At 39.5% G+C, this 21220-nt stretch overlaps 1 protein-coding gene across 1 annotated transcript in view; it reads right to left on the reverse strand.

Annotated features, from left to right (window-relative positions):
- The window catches only part of TANC1 (tetratricopeptide repeat, ankyrin repeat and coiled-coil containing 1), a 48138-nt gene that overhangs the window by 14653 nt on the left and 12265 nt on the right, over nucleotides 1-21220 (reverse strand). The window contains exons 5-14 of the mRNA XM_009699476.1: nucleotides 18055-18312; nucleotides 12219-12344; nucleotides 9752-10033; nucleotides 8517-8650; nucleotides 7173-7404; nucleotides 5780-5946; nucleotides 3175-3782; nucleotides 1695-1803; nucleotides 1361-1483; nucleotides 282-518 (exon numbers count right to left, since the gene is read on the reverse strand). Of these exons, the coding sequence (XP_009697778.1) occupies nucleotides 282-518; nucleotides 1361-1483; nucleotides 1695-1803; nucleotides 3175-3782; nucleotides 5780-5946; nucleotides 7173-7404; nucleotides 8517-8650; nucleotides 9752-10033; nucleotides 12219-12344; nucleotides 18055-18312 (2276 nt within the window). The remainder of the gene's footprint in view (nucleotides 1-281; nucleotides 519-1360; nucleotides 1484-1694; nucleotides 1804-3174; nucleotides 3783-5779; nucleotides 5947-7172; nucleotides 7405-8516; nucleotides 8651-9751; nucleotides 10034-12218; nucleotides 12345-18054; nucleotides 18313-21220) is intronic.

Genomic DNA, 21220 nt, shown 5'->3' on the forward strand with positions numbered 1-21220 from the left:
TCTCCCATAATATTGTCATGGACAAGCTGATGAAGTACAGCTTACGTAAGTGCTTGGTGAGGCAGACCTCAAAATGGCTGAACAGATGGGCCAGAGGGCTGTGATCAGTGGCACATGGAAAATGCTTCATGGAAGTCTGTGTAGATGTTCTGGACTCCCCCGCCGCCTTGCCCCAAGTCTATGTGAGTTAATTATATATTTATGTAATCAACAACAGCTTCCTTAGGCCTCTGCATGATTTTTTTGGCTGCAAACATTGCAATCTTTGTGCATCAGCTTACCTTTGCACCTTTTTTGCACAGCAGTGAAACTATGTTCATGTGACCTGCAGCAGCTGCATAACTGAGTGCTGTCATCCCATTTTCTGAAGTTCCATCAATAGCAGCTCCGAATTCTAGTAAAAGAGTGACCACTTCTTCATGTCCAAGGTGTGACTGAACACACAGCACTGGAGCATTATTTAGTACTTCAGTCCTGTAATTCACATTTGCTCCTGCCAAGATCAGCAGCCGACTCACCTAAAATTTAATTTCAACAAAAAAATTTTTTTTCCTCAGATTTGTCTTAATTTATTGAGACTAACATCTTGATTCAGGTACTCGTATGTTACTCCCTAATTTTGATGCAGATTTTATTGGCAGACATCAACTTTATCACATACATAGCAATATGAAAGTTTAAAATCGTCTCTTAGCAAACAGATTATTGTACTACTGAACTATGTGTTCCTAATAGAAGACTCACTACTATCTCACCACAATTTCATCTGTGTGACTTGCTACTACTCTGCAGGTTCATGTAACTGACTATTAATAGAGAACCAGACCGCACAAAAAGCAATCTCAAAAAAAATCAGAGTACATGCGCGCATGCGTGTGTATGCACATGCAAATTTCCAATCAAAGGGTGTAGCAGTTGGGTAAAATTGCAACTTGTCAACTTGCTTTTTCCCTATCCACAATCCAGGGATTCAAATAATAGCGCAAAGTTCTGGCATTTTACATCCTTTCACTCTCCCAGCATTTCCCCTCTTACAATTCCCTTGATACTTCCCCATACAAGAAAATATGGCTGAAGTCTGCCCTGCACATCAGGCGGTACATCTGATCCCCTGAAAATGCATCCACACACTTATCTATGCTACAGCGTGTGGCTATATCAGAATCAGGGTGAAATCCTTCTTTCCACCAAAACTATCAAGGAAAACTGATTTGGACTTTAACAAACGGCTAACAACAGGAGTCCAGTCACTGATGCATAGTGGTGGCTTTTCTTCTAAAGGGTTACATTAACTTCAGCATTCATCAACAGAGTTACAATGACAGTGGCAGAGACTGTACATGAATGCTTATTTTCTTACCTTCACATTGGGTGTATAGATGTTTCTCAGAGAAGCCAGGGCTGCAGACAGTCCATCAGTACTATAACCAATCCAAAAGGCTTGAAGATGACTGGAAGAAATTCCAGTCCTTTTACTGAGACCCTAACAGAAATGACATAACAGGAAATCTCTCTATAGGATTAGAAAATATTATTTATATCTACATCTCATCAGTATAAAGAGAAGTAACAATTTTGTTAGCACTACCAAATATTTTGCATAAGCTTCTAACAAATTAAAGCAACTCAGAGAAGAACATCTAAGATGCGTTCATATGAACAGATCATAAAACGGATTAAGCTGTAAGCTTTACCTTAAAAATGTGAGCTTTAAGTATATGATGACCAAGTTCCACAGTTTGTTGGCGGTTTAACTTTCCCTCTTGTCGAGAAAACATGAAAGCCAGTAGGGCATGTCCATTCCTAGTAAAAAGGATTAAGAGAGAACTGCTTTTATAACTACACTTTCAGTAAATATCCTAACACATCTGTATACCTGTCATAATAGCTCAACTTTCTTTGTCAGACTACTGAAACATACCATTACATCTAAACAAAGTTCCTTCCATAACAAAATAGTGCAAAGAGAAAAAAAGGCATGTTTTGAAGTTGAAACACACTCCTAATATTTCTCTACTGTCACCTCACAAGAGGCAGCCTTGGACACCGATTTGCATACTGCTCCCCTTTTGTCTTGTTTCATCTCAGAGTCAGAAACTGCAGGTACCTCAGATAAAACCTAGTCCTTTTAGAAGGAGAAGATCTGAATCCTTTTGAAATTTGAGGTAAAATATGCATTCACTGATGCTACATCTACATTAGTCAGTGGAAACAGAGGAATGGTATAATCCTGAGAAAACAAGGTTATCGTATACTATACATTAATCAGACTATATACTGGCACTGGAAAATTAACCATATGCTAACTGGACTATTTATCTGGGGGATGAAGTTGCAGGCGGCTCCTCACCCCATCTTCACAAGTTTCTGAACAGAACTTTTCAAAAACAGAAGCAGTAAGAAAGACCAGGCAACACTCCACCGGCTATCAGAGCACGCACTGTGCATCAGGTATGCAACGGGCTCGGCGTGCAGCTGGCAATGCTGAAAACGGTAGGGACCAAACAGTGTGCAAACCCTGGTAACTCCACCTACCGAACAGTTTTTGTTAAATCCACTCGAAAGCACAGAGAAGTCCTGGCTCAGTGATAATTTTCAATGTCAGCATTATTTATTCTTTTGTAAAAACACAAAACCAACCTAAAACCCTGAAGAATATAAAAAAAATGGAAGGTACAGACTGCGAGAATGTGCATGTACAGTAACAGGTTACTGTCTCCAATTTAACTAATTCATGCTAAGTCAAAGAAGGTGAGATGGAACAAACTGAAACAATGCCATGAGCATATAATTACAGAACAAAATGTCTTAATATTTGTATGTTTATAAGAGCCCAAATTATCTTTTCTTGCTATTCCTGGACTCTAAATAGACACAGTGCTGCTGCACATAATTCTCAACAATTTTGCTGTATTAATAACAATGTAGTACTCTCATTTCTCCATGAGGGTAGCAAAGTCAAATGCAAATCTGCAAATTCTACAAAGTCAACTACGCATTGCAACCTCTGATACTTCTCGTCAAGTCTACCTCTAAACATATAGTTTTCATTTTGGAAAAAATTAGGCGTGCTTGTGTTTTAGCATTACTCTTTCCTCTGACCAGTTGTTGCAACCAATTAGATAAAGCGTAACTGCAGTTATTTGAACAAAATTTACCGCACATTTCATTTACCTTGGCTCACATAAGAAGTCAGTATTTTCACCATCTGCTCTCCAAACAAGCCATTCCCTGAAGGAAGGATGGCAGAACATACGTGTTTTGTCACGTCTTTTTATCAGAAAACACGAAAGGGCTTCCATCCTTTGGCTGAAGTCTTCCCACTGCTGTTCACCATTTATCTGGCCTGCATTAATAGCTTGGAAAATCTGGTCATCTGTCATGGGATGCAGGGATGCCAGTGCCACATTTAATATTGGCAGGGCTCGCTCAAAAGCAGAGTTTGTCATGAACTTCATATTGCACTGAAGTAAGTACAGTTCTGATAGAGACACTGGAACAACCTTGTAGCTTGCACTTTTGATTACTAAGTGACCTTTTTGGAAAAGATCCAGAGTGAGTTTCAAATAGAGGTAAGATCCCAGGCTTCTCATGATCAGGTGGTGACTCACTTTCCCAATAATAGCTGCATCAGCTTTTCCATTTAAAAATATGTTGTTTATAATTTCCTGGCTGTTATTAATTCTGTACTGAATATAAGCATTCAAGTCATCATGAATTTCTTTGTTGTCTGGAAAATCGTCCAAGGATATTGTGATAAAGGGCAGTGAACTCACTACTTCCTATGAGGGGGAGAGGGGAAGAAAAGAAAGAAGAAAAAAAACACCACCACACAGGCATTACAGCATTCCAGAACTGAAAACTCAACAACCCATGTTTGCTATATTTCTCTGCTGTAATGAGTACCAGACAGATTAAAAATAAATTCAGTATCTCTGCGATGTCTTTGCAAATATTGTCCCTTGATAACAGGTAGAACAGTATTTCTACATTTCATCATTTTTCAAAGGAAGATCTCAAATATTTTATTGACCAAGCTCAGCAAGGCAATTGAAGGGGATGAGCTATAGAAATGACCACTTCAAAATTAAGGGAACAGAACAGTTACCAGAATTGGACCCTAAGACAGGCCAGGGGAAGGGGGGAGGCAGAAGGAATGATCTATTAAGAAAGAATGATTTATTAAGGAATACCCCATATGACAAGAGAGAAAAGAATCTCCTCATTACATCTTCCAGTAACAATGTACCAGAAAGGTACTGTTCACACATATACAGCCCCATTTAGTTCAAGGCAAGTACCAAGTATGGAACAGACACTTCAAGAGGTTTACCTGAACACATTTTCATTTTTATGTAACACAGAACACATTTATGTTCATGTAAATAACACACAAAAGACTTAAAACTTCTCACATAGAGGCATATATCAGAAGGGCTTAATAAACTTCTCAGCACTTTCACAACACAAAAAGAACTCTCCATTCCACTTTAAACTAGTTACATGGATTTCAAAAAGCTGAACTTTCAGGCTAGTGAGATGTTTTGATCACAGATGCACTCTTCTCCAGAGAGGAAACAGTCCCTACTACAAAAATCCCTTATTAAAAATTTAGTTGAGAACTAAACTCTTCAGCCAGTTAAATGCTTAGAGTCCTAGTGGCGAGAAGGCAGATATGAAATAAACTCTCAGAAGGTGGTACTGAAGCACACCTGCACTTAACACTGTCAAAACAGACTCAGAATCATAGAATAGTCTGGGTTCGAAGGGACCTTTAGAAGATCACCAAGTCCAGCCCCATCACACATCCAACTTCACACCACCACTGTCTTGCACCTTGTCAGCTTGGTGCACAGAGCAACTCTGGAGCCATCTGCCTACTTCTGTCCAGATCTACTCCCAATTGCATTAGGAAACGGCTACTATAGAGCTGGACACAGTCCTCCTTCAATTTTTCTTTGAGAATGAGGGATGCCCTGTCAAGCAGCAGTATAGGACTGCTAGAGCTGTATCTCATGCACTGTCAAAATATATAAAGGGTGCTATCTCAGATACGGTAAAAGACTAAACCAGACACACCTTCTTTTTTAAACTGAAGTGAAGGTGACTATCTTAAAACAGTCTGACTAGTGCTAGAAACAAAACCAGAACTTTGCTCAGTACACTGCTGTCCAGCACAGAAAAACAGGAATTCTGTATGGCCTGACTTGAACACTCTCAGGATTTCTGCAAGTATCTCTTAGCTGCTTAATTTTGACAAAATGCTTTAACTAGAAATTTTGAGGCTGGGTTTTTTCAGGGGCAACAAACAGAAGAAGAGATGCAGATAGATCAATGGTAATAAAGCCAGAAATCAATCTCATCAACACAGATACTGAAATTGTAGTTTATCTCTTCCTAAAAAGTGAAAAGCCAGAGCTTAACAGTAGCAGAAATACACTCCAAAAAGTAAACATTGAAGGGAAAAATCACTATGGGCTTCTAATTACTTTTTTTTTTTTTTTTTTTAAAGCTTTCATTCATTCATTGTCCATTTTACTCTTGAAGGCCAAGGAAAGATACTTTGATTTCATCACTCCTTGTATTATCAATTCTACTAGCATACTCAAGAAAGTGATTTAAAACAAAAAAAGGGAAGGGGAAGGGGGGAAAAAACCCACCCAAGAGACTTTACTTTGAATTCCTCTAAACCCAGTATTTTTCATAATAATGCAGTCGCACCAATAAAAAAGATCACTTAGTCTTTGAGGGCAAGAAAAAAGTTAAAAGCTGGTTTTACCTGGAAGTTAGTTCTTACAGTCACAATGAGCTTCAGCCAGGGAGGAAACTTACAGATTACGTTTGTGATAAATGAAGAAAGTGTGTCACCATAATCAGGTTTATGAAATTCAGCATCATTTAAACCATCTATCAAAATTATGTAGTCTTCCTCAGGAATTTTCCGCTCTGAAATATGAAAATAAAAATAAAAAATTTTTATCCCCAAATTTTGAACATCAAGAAATAAAAACGTGTCTTTATGTATAGCAATACACCTTATGGCATTTAAGCATTATTTAGGAGGTTAAAAACAACATTAGGAGATATAAAACAGCATTGCCATAAAACAGTAAAAAGTGGAAGCAATCACTTACAATAGTGTTTTTTACTGCGCTATTATTATGGATCTATTTCACAACTGATTTAGAGAGAGTTAAAAGATTAAACAAGGCTGTTCCCATAAGAGATGCACGGATATGGGAAGAATGCATAGGCAGGTTGTTTAAGCTAACAGTTAACAGTACTTTTAATTATTACCTATTTACTTAAAACTTACCCTTTATTGGACTTACCAAACAAAAACGTTTACAATTTGCAAAAATCATAAAAGCATTGGTTTACACTTTCAGTTCTGAGGAGAAAAGGTTATTTTGCAACAGCTTGAGAAACCAGCAATATTCATTTTAAGCACTTGCTAAGGATGAAAATCCCAGGGATAAACTTAAGATTTGCCAATGGATGTCACAGGAATTTTGTTGACTGTCAACAAATTTCAAGAACTGCAAACCTGTTTTTATATGAATGACACATGCTCTGTTTACACATAGGCAAATCCCTCCCCTGTCTTGACATATATCAAGTAACTGCTCAAGTTGGCGTATACTGTGAAGCTAGCTGTTTTCAAGGAGGAGTTTCCTAGTTTTGGTTTTTTTTTTTTTTTTGGTTTGTTTTTTAAATACGAAAATCATCTTGTTACATGCTTTCTTGGAAAATTACCGTATCAATTCTAAAAGCAAGCAAAAAACACATGCATTTTGCAGGTGTTTAGGCACAGAATATTACAAAACAAGAGTGTGACAAAACTCCAAAGCATCTGAAAACAAAATCCGTCAATGCAAACGTGCCAGCCTTAACTTCAAGTACAAAGTTACGCTTGTGCTTTCTGACAAAAAAATCAAATGTTAAGTTTTCATGATCTTTAATAAGTTTCAGAGAATTTTATTTTAAAACATGAAACGACTGTTCAAAAGCTACCTATTATTGTTACAAACAACTACCACAATTAAGGAATCCTTTTCTCCAGGAATACTCTGCTTTATTTGTCTTAGAGCATCAAAATAAATATTCTTAGTTTTTTCTCACTTTATATGCAGTTTAGATTCAGTTTCCAAGTCAATTCCTGCTCAACCTACCTTTCCAGAGGTTTGAAAGTGGTTCCAACACTCCTCTTTTAAAAGCTGCTGCTGGATCTTGGACACAAGATCTCAGGCTAAGCATGTTTTGTAAGTGAGGCTCTTTTATTAGAAGATCTCTGTATGCTGTTAACTGATTTGAACGACAAAGTAAAGCTGCAATACTGTGCACGAATTCTGGGACGAGACACGTGTATGTGTTGTCTGCTTGACAGTAGTGATAAGCAACAACCTGGAGAATTTTTAAAAAAAAAGTGTTACCCCTTCGATATTTAAGTTGGTTACTAGTTAGCCCAATTATGATAAAGTGTCACTAAACTTCTCTTTCAACTACAAAATATTTTTCAGTGTTAGAGTAATTATCCAACTCCACAACTGGTCTCAGATGACTTGTCAGAGACACAGAAAGGAAGACAATGAAATAAGATTTTGACCTTGTAGGGGGCATGCAAAGAGGAAAAGAAATAAAAATGTCAGATTCTGGCAGAAAAACACAGTAATTTGAGTTCATGCCATTTGGATACAGTGGGTAAACAGCTAAGTAACTAAGTAGTACAAGAAAAGTAACTTGAGGCTCGACTAAGCAATCTGTTAGCTATCATTTAATAACATTGTGAAAAACACTGTCATGACCCAAGGACTCATTTGATCATCATCAGGCAAAAGTAAATGACAGGCAGCTATTAAAGACACCTGCATGTAGCAAACAGAGAAAGCGGACAACTGGCTTTATTCTGATTATCCTAAAGGTGTGTATTACTTTAAACACAACATAAGCCATATTCCTTTGCAAAAAACCAAACCACAAGGAAAACATAGTGTTCACAGTAGTAGCAGTTTGCACTTCAATGGCTTTCATAACATTGTTTCCAAATAATACACATCACCTTAAAGACTGCAACAATAACCTCATGTTTTCCTCGCAACTATTTGCATGAAGCATGCAATTCAGACATTAATTATTTTTACTACTTAGGCAAAGCTTCAAACACTTATCATAATAATCTAATGCAAAAATAACTTCTAATTGCTTATTTCAGACTCTCAAGAGTATGGAAAACAGAAAGATTACATTCAGACTCAACCTGTATCATAGAACGTGAAATTTTTAATGTAAGTCTTTCTATGACCAAGCACAGTTCAAGTAATAACCTGAAAAGTAGAAAAGGTAGGTAGCTGTTTCACCAGTCAAACGTACGTGTCTTTTAGAAGTGCCCAAGGTTACTGCCTGTTCTCCCACTGCTGACTACCGGCACATTCAGGAGGCTTTGCAAAGCAGACTGTCTCCCCTGAGGTCAGAGGTTTTCTAACATGCTGGAAATCTATTAGTAAGTGAAAACTCACCTTTGAAGCAAGGCGTCTCACAGAATCACCCGTTTGATTTTGGTAGTCAGGAGTCTTCATTGTACTGGTACCACTTGCTGCAGGAGTAGACAGGGGTAACTGACTTAAGGGAATCTCCTGACAGGAGTCACCACCTATTTTTAAAAGACAACAAATACAAAAGAGACCAAATTTGCTGACAGCAGATTATGTTATAGAAAAACATCACGGAGTACCTTTACTGCTAGAGTAAAAATTAAAACTGAACAACAGTATTAAAAGCAGCCTGCAACTAGTCTGATAAATACAGGCACATATTTGCAACTTTACAATTTTAAAACAATTCAACGGACTTTTAGATCAAAGCTATAGAATTACTGAAAGCAAAGCCATGCTGACGCAAAAGTTTCCTTATGAAAATTATATATGCGATGACTCATTTAAACTAATAGTTATTATAGAATCATAGAATTGTTTAGGTTGGAAAAGACCTTTAAGATCCTTGCGTCCAACCGTTAACCTAGCACTGCCAAGTCCACCACTAAACCACGTCCCTAAGCACCACTCTACACGTCTTTTAAATACCTCCAGGGATGGGGACTCTTACCACTTCCCTGGGCAGCCTGTTCCAATGCCTAACGACCTATTCTGTGAGAAATTCTTCCTTATATGACTGAACTCTTGTGAAATATAAACAATTTATCATTAACATTATTATTATTTGAAGTGTCGGCAGGGGAAGCAGCAGTAACTACAGTCACACCATCCTTCCAAGTTAACATAGGTACTGGATTATTCAGCTGATAGAATCCTATGGATCCCAGCAGAAGACAGAATGGGTTTCTCCATAGCTTTATTCTTGCCTCTACTTAAATTCCAAGGAAAACACGAGGTATCGAAAAGCACGTGGTAAACAGTGAGGAAGAAATAAATCACTTCTCACTTTCCAAACTAATGGGAGAACAAGCTACTACAGTCACACTATTAACAGAGCTTAGGGTACATGCTGCCTGACAGAAGGAAGAGATTATACATATTGTCTCCATTTTACCATTTCTTTTGATGGGCTAAGCCCACACTATATTCTCTGGAAGGTAACTGTCAAAACATACAACAGTTTCCTTTCCTCACTGGAGGAAACAAGCATTTGCTGAGGAGTTGATGAGGCCCGACTACCTTAAGCCAAAAAAGCAAACAACATTCAACTCTTGTTATCAGTACAATAACCCCAACAATTACTCAGAAAAGGAACATACTTTTGGGGGATGAATTAGGGCTATTTGAAGCTATTTGCCTCATGCGACTTCCATGGCAGCTAAGTGCCACCAGACGTGAAATAATTGCAGTCTTCCCAAATCCCACGTTTCCAGTAATAACCGCTCCCCTGTTCTCTGCTGGATCAGTATTCTTCAGTTTTTCTTCAATCGCTTGAAACAGCCATTCTCTTCCAACAAACACCGAGTCTGTTGTTATGCTTGGCACTTCAAACAACAGTGGCTTCAGCAAGATGTCTTGAGGCTTATAGGGGATGAAATGAGCTAAGAAGAGGTGGCAGGGAGAAAAGTTTATTAGAAGAAACTCGACATGCAATAAAATAACACTGTTTCAGAAGATCATTTAATTCAGTGACCTTGTTAATAGTGTTCATAATCAGACTTCTTAGAGCTTTCATCATGAAAACCATAAAGACTGATTTGCGCAGTTCAGATCACCTCCATAATTCCTACATGAATGAAATTCTGGAGGAGAGAAGCTACAAGTATAATTTGAGGATGATTTTTTTTTTTTTAAACAATTGAACTTGAGTTAATAAGTTGCAGAATCCAAAAGTTTTATTAAAATTGCATTAGTAATTCCACAAATGGGGAAGTGTCAAACATTCTTCAGTTTAGAGTGAACTACATTGCTGAGCACCTCAGTGTCAGGTCTTCAGATCTCTAAAGACGTTTACAGAGAAACAGAAAAAGGTACCGAGAAGAAATAAATTTTTCTGGCTTAAAACACCCCATATTTTTAAAGTGATGTAAGAAAAAAAAATGTTACTATCCTGTTTTTCTGTACCTTTGAAGCCACAAGAACAGAAATTGCACAGCACAGCTGAAAGTGCAGTCATGTTTCATTACTTTAATCTACACATTTGGCAAACACTTGACAAGACTTATGCAGAGAAGAATAATTTGGGTTTAGTTGCATAAAATACATTAAAGTTCACAGAAATGATAGTGTTCACAATATAATGCTCTGAGGATTCATCTGCTACACAAATGCTGCTTCAGCATTAATCTATGACTACAGAAAAACATAAATGAAAGGACAGCATAGCACCTATATACAATCTCAAGATCAGTTTTACCAGGAATTTGCTTAAATTTTTCTGCTTTAATTGTTATCGGTTGCGATGGATGCACTTGACCCCTTGACCAAACTAGCAGTAGTTTGGTTCAGGCTCCAAAGGAAGTAAAGGCCTAAGCTGTAACCAGGCCAAGAACTTCTCTAGTTCCAGTCTATTCTCTGGAACCCCACAAAGGAAGACAGTGGCACAGTGAGCAATGATGCGTATGAGCCTGGAACACTGATCATGCGATTAACGCATCAACAGTGGGTGGCATTTCAAAGACTCATTTAACAAGAAACAAAGAAAATTGTGCGTACAAGGAGTCTCGTGCATACCCTTTCCATCGCATGTAATTTGACCACAAGCCAACCACTTTGTTCCATAACTATGGCAGCCGAAGCGAGCCTTCTTTGAGCTCTGCCTGCTAGGCAGCCGGCTGCATGGCGGTGATGGCCCCTTGAGCTGGGATCGCTCGCATGGCTGCTCCTCGAGGCAAAGAGACCTCTCACCCCCCAGATCTTTTCTAAGTGACCAATAGCGCACGTAATCTTGTGTTATATTACGCTAAGATTTTTGTCTCGGTAATTTCAAGTTTTGTCTTGGTAGTTTTGAATCACTCTATCACTTACTGCACCAAGGATATAACAGTGAAATATGTCAAACTTCATTCAGTCACACTTTTACAAAAATGTTATTTTAATAAAACCACTTTTGCTGATAGCTTTGACAGTGGTACTTTAAGCACTCTAAATCGCCCACTTGCAACACTGGTAAATTAACAGAGCCTGCTGATGACTAAGTTAGTTAAGAGGAGAAAAAAAAAAGGCATACATCACTTACATTTAACATAAACCTGCTATTTTCAGACTCAAAGACCAGAGACACTGAAGTATGTATGTCATCAATAAGGCTAATGCTATTAGATCGGTTTTCCTCCTAAAACAGAATTCTAATGACAGCCTCTTGAAGATTTTAAATTCAGCACAGTATTTCTTAAGTTGCAGTACACTCTTGCCTGAATGTTACATGATAAAATCTCGCAGTCAAGGAAATACTCAGTACAGTTCCTGAACACTGGCATGACACAACTTCAATTTGGAGATTCACATGATCTGCACTGCACCGTCCACGCACGCTTAGATAACCAATACACCAATTTCTTGTTAAAAGCCATACATTCAAGTTCTAAACCACAGCATTATGCAGGAAAAAGTGTAAGCAAGCATCTTATTTTCATACATGTTGAGTGATCTGTCAGGAGCACTCTAAAATAACACTTTGTGTGATAGGATGAGGGCGTTCACAAAGATCACAGAACATGCGTGTTACAAAACTACAGAAGAACTGTATGACTGTGCCAAGACAGATGTAGGTGTAAATGTGTATACCTTTACTCTCCTGCTGCACTCTTCCGCCAGCAGTGTTGTGCCAAGGCAGGCGAACTGAAGTGCGCAATGGAGTATTTCTTTGTCCATCCAAATAACTCAGATCTTCCAGTTTGGTTGAACTTGTTGCTAGAGTATTAAAGGATTGAAGCTTATTTTTCTCTCAGTGTAAGTTACAAAGAACAGTATTATTTATTACAGTTCCTTCCTCGATGTAGTACTTATAGAGTTTTTCTAGACAATGGCAGTTGTTGAAGTCATTCACATTATAAAATTTACAAAACACTTTTCAATCAAGTTCACTAAAGATTTAGTTGGATTTTTTCCCCTTTCAGATGGCCCTCACATCTTCCTTAACTTCCTCACGTGCTAAACAGTTCTCATGTTAATACAGTTTCCTTTTTCACTATGAGAACAACCATATCAGTGAGGTCAGAAGGGTTAGGAACAGGTTCAGATATCAGCTGTCAGTACACTATCTGTGAGGAAATATTTATACTCTTCTTGTATCGAATGCTACAGAAGTCTGGATAACATTTTTTATTTTCTTCAATTTCTAAACCAAAAAGCGGAAGCGAGTCTAGAGGAGGCCACGAAGATGATCCGAGGGCTGGAGCACCTCTGCTGTGAGGACAGGTTGAGAGAGTTGGGGTTGTTCAGCCTGGAGAAGAGAAGGCTCCGGGCAGACCTCAGAGCAGCCTTCCAGTACCTAAAGGGGCCCTGCAAAAAAGTTGGGGAGGGACTTTTGACAAGGGCCTGGAGTGATGGGACAAGGGGCAATGGCTTTAAACTGGAAGAGGGAAGGTTTAGATTAAATGTAAGGAAGAAATTCTTCCCGGTGAGGGTGGTGAGGCAGTGGCAGAGGTTGCCCAGAGAAGCTGTGGCTGCCCCGTCTCTGGAAGTGTTCAAGGCCAGGTTGGATGGGGCTGCGAGCGACCTGGTCTGGTGGAAGGTGTCCCTGCCCATGGCAGGGGGGTTGGAACCCAATGGTGTTTAAGGTCCTTTCCATCCCAAACCATTCTATGATTCTATGATTTTAAGATGATAGTCATACAAAAGAAGAACTGAAAATCCAGTAAACATATTTGCGAAGTTACATCAAGGATATAGACTTTTCCACCAGAAGTAAACCAAATGAATATTCACATTAAAAAAAAAAGGCAGTTTTCAAATTGATATCAAACCCCAAATCTTCCATCTGTTGGAGGGACAACACAGCAGGACACAAGCAATTCATATTTCTGGAGCGCACTGACAACAACTTCCTGACATAGGTGACTGAGAAGCCAAAAATGAAAGATGCTCCGCTGGACCCGATACAAACAAGGGAGAACTTGTGATAGATGTGAAAGCTGAGGGCAGTCTTGACTGCAGTGACCATGAGATGGTGGAGTTCAGGCTCCACCAGAGCAAAAAGCAGGAGCACAACACCAGATTACAGGAGCACAGACTTCAACCTCTTCAGAGTTCTGCTTGGAAGAGTCCCGCAGCACATAGTCCTGGAGAGAAGTGGGATCCAAAAGAGCTGGCTGACACTCAATGATAACCTCCTGCAAGCTCAAGAAAGGGCCATCCTGACAAGCAGGAAATAAAGCAAATATGGCAGGAGGCCTGCATGGATAAGCAAGGAGCTCTTAACTGAACACAAGCTGGATGGGGCTTTGAGCAACCTGATCTAATGAGAGATGTCCCTGTCCACAGCAGTGGGGTTACATCTTTAAAGGTCCCTTCCAACCCAAAACATTCTGTGATCCTATGATACTGTAAGATGATGACTGGCTTGGTAGATGGATGTTGTCTACCTTGACTTTAGTAAGGCTTCTAACACTCTCTCCTATAACATTGTCATGGACAAGCTGATGAAGTACAGGTTATGTAAGTGCACAGTGAGGTGGACCCAAAATTGGCTGAACAGACAGGCAGGGAGGGTTGTGATCAGTGGCACACAGTCCAGCTGGAGGCAACTCACTAGCGGTGTACTCCAGCAGCCAACACTGGGCCCAATACGGTTTAACATCTTCATTAATGACCTACATGACGGGACAGAGTGCAACCTCACCAAGTTTGAAGATGACACAAAACTGGGAGGAATGGCTGATGTGCCAGATGATTGTGCTGGCGTTCTGATGGACCTTGACAGGCTGGAGAACTGGGCTGAGTGGAATCTCATGAAGTTCAACCAAGGGAAATGCAAGTCCTCCAGCGGAGGAGTAACCCCAGGCAGTAGTACATAATGCAGGGGGCTGACAGGTTGGAAAGCAGCTGTGCAGAGAAGGACCTTGGGGTCCTGGTGGTGAACAGGCCGGCCATAAGACTGCAATGGATCCTTGTGGCAAAAGGTGGCCAACAGCACCCTGGGCTGCACTAGGAAAAGTGTCGCCAGCAGGTTGAGGGAAGCAACCCTCCTCGTGTGCTCAGCACTGGTGAGACCACATCTGGAGTACTGTGTCCAGCTCCAGACTCCTCAGTACAAGAAAGATACAGACTTACTGAGCACTAGCTGACTATCATCTATTCCTAGGGTAAAGTAGGGAAGTCAAAACTACAGGTCCAAGTCGTAAGATGCAAATGGGGTTTGCAGTAGGGTGTTCAGAGTCAACGTATTCAGTACTAAGACAGCAGAAGTCCAACCTGAAAATTAAAGTCCAGTCCAAACTGACAGCAATGAAAGAAATCCTGAATGCAACAGATCAATACTAAAGCAATGAAGCGAAAGAATTTAAAGACTAGAAAAAGAGCCAGAGCCAAAAAAAGCCAGTGCTCCTGTGAATGTCTCAGGATAGCTAAGGCAGCTGCTTACTGTCATTCTTTACCTAACAGGAGGCCACAGTTGGACTCTTCTTGGAGGGGCACAGTAACAGGACGACAGGCAATGAACACAGGTTGGAACATGGGAAATTCACACTAGATACAAAGGAAAAAACAGTGCTGAGGATACCCAAACAAGCTGCCCAAAGACAGGGCGGAATATTCATCATTGGAGTTAATCAACACTCAACTGAGCAAGTCCCTGAGCAAACCGTTCTAATTCGATGGGCTCCCAGTGAGATCGTGGACCAGAAACCTCCTGGGGCCCCTTAAAACCTAACGTAGTCTACGCTTTTTAAACACTCAGAAAACTCAGGTAAATCCTAAGTCTCGAGAAGCCAAAGCTAAAATCTGGGGACCTGTATTTCAGACAGCTATAAGAATAAAAGGGCAGTTACTGCAGTCCTCTGGCAACAAAGCCATGTAGTTCAGAGTGAAATTCCTCCAAATTTATGCTATAATATGCATGAAAAGAAGGTGCTACCCATGCTGCTTTCTCTGCCGTTGTGTCCTATAGTCAGCAAAACTAGTGTCCATCTCCAAAAAGCACTAGTTTTAAAGAGACATGCAGATCAAACACATGGAAAAAACATGAATCGTACGCAAGCAATACAAATGCTCCAAATGATAAATCAGAGTGAAACATGAGCTTGACATATGATGCAGAGTTGGAGCATCATCTCCATCACGTTCATGAACTAGGAAGTTTTCTTCAGGAAGAGAATAACATAAGGTAAAAGGAAAAGCAGGAGATGGCATGGTTATGGTCCATCTCAGAACTCCAAAAGAAGACGACAGACATAATAAAAGGGTAAGCAGTAGCAGCAAGACACAATTCAATGATTCCCAAAACACTCCTGCTTCTCTAGCAGGGATTGAGGATGTCACAACTTCCAATCCCACATTCATCTAGGAAAAATTTCTTCAGTCTCCCTTATCTGCAAGGATATTGCAGATTAAAACCTGCATACTTGTGCTACGTGTAAGAAAGAACTATTTAGCACTGGCAGTCAAAAGCCATAAAACAGTTGTTTATAGCTTAAAAGCACACCGGATTTCACAAAGCTCTGTAGCCAAAAATCTCTGCGCTATCAGATAGTAGAACATCTAAGGTCAGGATATTACATTTCCTTTGACATGGGACAATTTGCACAGAGCATTAACTTTTGCCACTATAAAGCTATAGCTTAGCTCATTCACTAGGCAAATTGCAGACAAATCAACCCATTTTCAAGTCAGACTCAAAAATTGTTTCAAACATTTGTAATTTTGTAACTAAGTAAAATAGCCAGAGACATGCAAATGCATTACAATTGTTTGCTGCTGTTCAGTGTAAGACATGCATTTTTGTCAACAGGACAATTCTAATGAACAAACACAGCAGAAAGCCAGAAAGCTTTGTTCTGTGTTAACAGCAGTTTTATGGAGAACCGTGGACTCTCTCTCCAGCTGTGAACCTGGGCGTTACTGTATTCTTATCATAGTATGCTGCCGCAAAATAATCCTTCAACTGTAGAGTTTTGAAACAATGTGCTAATAACTTCCATGGTATTTTAAAACCTCAAATTACCTTTATTAAGCCTGCAGTGTGTGTTTCAGTATCTTTCATGACACTTCATGAAGCATTCTAAAAGTAGGACTGTTTTGGTTTTTTTTAAAGCATCAGATTTTGGCTATTACTGATAAGTCTTAAGTTCTTGATAACATCTACTGAGCTGCATAATAGCATGTTTTTCTGTTGCAATTCCAATATATTACAATTTGTTAGAGTTTTCTGGATATGCTGGTTTTGGCTGGGATAGAGTTAAATTTCTTCATATTAGCTAGTACACAGCTATGTTTTGGATTTGTGCTGAAAACAGTGCTGGTAATAAATCAGCATTTTCGTTACTGCTGAGCAGCGCTTGCAGAGCCTCAAGGCCTCTTCTGCTCCTCTCCTCACCCCACCCCACCAGCGAGGAGGCTGGGGGGCACAGGGAGCTGGGAGAGGACACGGCCGGGACAGCTGACCCCCACCGGCCAAAGGGATGTTCCAGACCGAATGGCACCGTGCTCAGCAGTAAAAGCTGGTCTGAAGGAGGAGGGAAAGGGGGGGACGTTCGGAGTTAAGGCATTTGTCTTCTCAAGCCACCGCTACACATGACGGAGCCCTGCTTTCCTGCAGGTGGCTGAACACCCGCCTGCCCATGGGAAGTGGGGAATGAATTCCTTGTTCTGCTTTGCTTGTGTGCGTGGCTTTTGCCTTCCCCATTAAACTGTCTTTATCTCAACCCTCAAGTCTTCTCACTTTTACCATTCTGATTCTCTCCCCCATCCCACCGGGGGGCAGTGAGCGAGCAGCTGCATGGGGCTGAGCTGCCGGCTGGGGTTCAATCAGGAGACTTTAATAAACAGATTATATACTTCCTTTGAAAATGAAATGGAGAATGTTTCTTTTTCCTTCCCCAGCTGAACCAACATGTTTGTGCCTTCACAATGAAAAGACAGAACTAGTGCCCATATTACAGTCTACAACCTTCCAAAATATAAAGTGGTATTGTCAGAACTTAAAAGATTCTTGTCAAAATTGCTAGCATGTTCTGGGCCAAAATTTTGCCAATGACAATTTCGAAAGTTGGGTTACTAGCATTATTTCCCCTATATATCTTATCATAATAAGAAAATCCCATGCATCAACAGAGATCAAACTATGATTTTGGTCTTAGTGTTAGTCAGATTTACAGATCTAGCAAATGGAAGCATACACAAAAGCAACAATCTCAAGGATTAGCTGACACAGGATACAGTCCTAGAACGACTGATGGACTTCTAAAGTCTTCTAAAAGTCCTGACCTAACCAATACCTACTAAAAAGCACGATAAAAGCCCTCTGTACGACAATTCTAAACAACTTAGGTAATGCTTACCTGTTCAGTTTAGAACCTATACTTTTTTCTTTTTGTCCTATAAAAATACTGTCACATTAACAACATAACTTCAACAGAAATGTCCTATCATTAAGAACATACTTTTTTCTACCTCAGGACTTTACCTGCAACAGAGTTTGGACGAGGCATTATCAAAGAGCCAGAACTTTGAGCATAGGGAACAGGACCCTCTCCTGTTGATACTACTTTTGGCAAATTTTCAGCAGATCCAACGGCTTCCTCTTCTGCAACTGGTGAACAATTATCTGTTCTTCGATCATGACTAATCCCTTGATGTTTTCCAGCTCTGAGACTCCCATCCTTGCTCCATTCCAAACTGGATCCACTACGATCATCATTTTCTGATGAACTTGTTATAGTTGCTGAAAAAGAGAGAAAAAAACCCACAACTAAAGTACACATCAGAAGAAAACGCTGCATTTGTGTTAATACGTGTTATAATTTTCATACTTAAATGGCATTTTAGGCCAGCAGATATTCATGTATTTCTTCACTGGATAGTTTGTTAAATTTAAGAAGTATTATTTATCTAAAAGAGCTGAACAACGCAGCTTCTCAAATTGGTAAAAACACCTGAGAAAGGAGGCAAAAAAATGTTCTGAAGAATCCAGATGTATCTTTAGATAAATGTAATTTTTGCGGAAGGGAAGGAAAAAAAACCAACAAAAAAAACAAACAAAAAACCCCCACCAAAACATTTACGACTTTATGTGAAGAATCTAATACTTCACCAAAACATGTCTCAACTTTTAAAAAATTAAAATTCTGTAACATATCTTACAAATTTTTAAACCATTCTGTAAACACGGAGACAACAACAGCTCATTAAATAGTAAAACCAGCATCTAGAGCAAGAAAAAAATTTAAATACATCTTTTTGATAATTCACATTTATAAAGACTAATATTTTACAAAAAGAATTCAAAATTCAATTCTTTGAAAAAACTTGCACAGTTCTTCCAAAGTTGGGAGGCTTTCCACAAGCCTACTTGTGACCAAACATCCTGTATATTGTGAAACATATATGGTAACAATTCAATATTGCTCAGAGATCTAGCTCACCTAAAATAGATAGCTTGGCTATATCAGGATGACAATCAGCCTGCACTCACATAATCAAGCAAACTAATCTTGACAGAAAGCTTCCAGCAACTGAGGTATATACTACTCCTTTCTTAAGTACCTACTACCTTTCACTGTCAGAAAGAGCACACCAGGCTAGATGCATGTTTGATGAGACTCAGTAGAATAGATGAACAAAACTTCATTATATTAAACATATTGATTTAGGGTTTTAAAGTATTTCACTGTTCTGCAGTTTGAAGCACTTCCAAAGAAGAGCAACGAAGCTGGTGAAGGACCTGAAGAACAGGTCTTATGAGTAGTGGCTGAGGGAGCTGGGGTTGTTTAGTCTGGAGAAGAGGAGGCTGAGGGGAGACCTGATCGCTCCCTACAACGACCTGAAAGGAGGGGGTAGCCAGGTGGGGGTTGGTCTCTTCTCCCCGGTAACTAGCGACAGGACGAGAGGAAATGGTCTCAAGTTGTGCCAGGGGAGGTTCAGGCTGGACATTGGGAAGAACTTCTTCACTGTAAGAGTCGTCAGGCATTGGAATGGGCTCCCCAGGGAGGTGGTGGAGTCACCATCCCTGGAGGTGTTCAAAAAACGTTTAGACATGGCACTTCGAGGCGTGGTTTAGTGGGTTTAGCGGGCATGGTGGCATTGGGTATACAGTTGGACTTGACGATCTTTGAGGTCTCTTCCAACCATAACGATTCTATGATTCTATGAAGTAAAATCAGAGGCTCAAATAAAGGCTATTGTTTGGTTTGTTTCTGATATTATTATAAATCAACCAAAACACATTTACAAATAATTTCTCAATACTATGTGCAACTTTGTAGCAGTACGACATGCTTTTTTTGCTATGAAAATTTCAGAAGCCACAAACTAAGCGACCACAGAGCTAGACAGATCCTCAGCTAAAAGACAACTAAAGACCACACAGGTGTTTTTGGATGCTGCTTTACAGAACAGTAGTTTTCCACTGCTGTAGTGATTCACTAGATGAAAGCTGAAACAACACTAACTGCATTATGTAGAGTGCTCCAAATATTCCCATTTGGTGGCTGTGGATTATTGGAGTGCATCTTTAGTTCTCAAGCCTGTAGTTAATCAAGGCCTCCTGCAATAACTGAAGGTGTGAAGAATGTATACTCCTAAAGACCTACTTGAGTAATGTTTTATCAAACTATGCTAACGCGCTCGCATAACCACACTTTGCAAATATATACTGGGTTTTGTACGTTTAATAGTGAAATTACTGTCTCACTTAAAACGTTTTCAATACTTACATTAAACTCTCACAAAATAACTGAACAACAAATATTCATTAAAGGTTAAGCCAACACTCAATGCATTTTGAGCACTTGAAAGCAACAGAGGAAAATACGAAATAGGATGAAAGGGCATCAAGATAAATAAATAAATAAATAGAAAGGAAAAAAAAAATCAATGTCAGTTCCAATACTAGTATCTATGTGACCTGTGGGTCCTCCCCAGGCTAAAATTTTAAATGTCAAAGGTATATATGTGATGACTCTACACCCAACTGACCAAATCATTAAGTAAAACATTCCGGCATATTAGACTGCTAACAAAAAGCAAACGTACAGACTGCTCCTTAGAACTCTGAGGCTCGTCTGGTCAGAAGCAGCACCAACTATTCTTCTTTCACACCAACTGCACTGCAGCTTCAGTACTGCAGGATGACGAGGTACTCATACAACTTTGCATTCTTCCAGCTTAGCCTCACATTCACAAGAAATTTAAGATCTAATGCTTAAATTCAAGAGCTTGTATTCTAAGAAATACCAGTAATAAGACAGCTTTTCAGGCACTCCATTAACCTTTGCACGCATCTTAGACTGTACTTCTGTATGACAAATTTACTTCATTTTTACAGTCATGTCAAAAAAATCTGGCTCCTCCTGAAGTAAGAAATATTTAAAACTACGATTTCCTCCTGGAGTGAAATGTAGCATCAGGAAACCTTGCTGCTCAAGATTTCCATGCTGAAACAGTGGCAAGTATCCAGAAAAGCTTACATTTTGGCCAGTAGCCCAGTCTTTTCTCCCACTTAGCTCATTGCTGAAGATTAAAACCTGCCTCCACTATTATGTCAAACTCAATAGAAGCAAAGAAGAATTCAACTACAGCAGTACAACATTAGAAAACTAAAATAAACCTGATCCATAAGTAAAAAAAGAGGG

The sequence above is a fragment of the Cariama cristata genome, unplaced genomic scaffold (genome assembly GCF_000690535.1).
Source record: "Cariama cristata isolate BGI_N322 unplaced genomic scaffold, ASM69053v1 scaffold7784, whole genome shotgun sequence".
In the NCBI taxonomy this organism is placed as follows: Eukaryota; Metazoa; Chordata; class Aves; order Cariamiformes; family Cariamidae; genus Cariama; species Cariama cristata.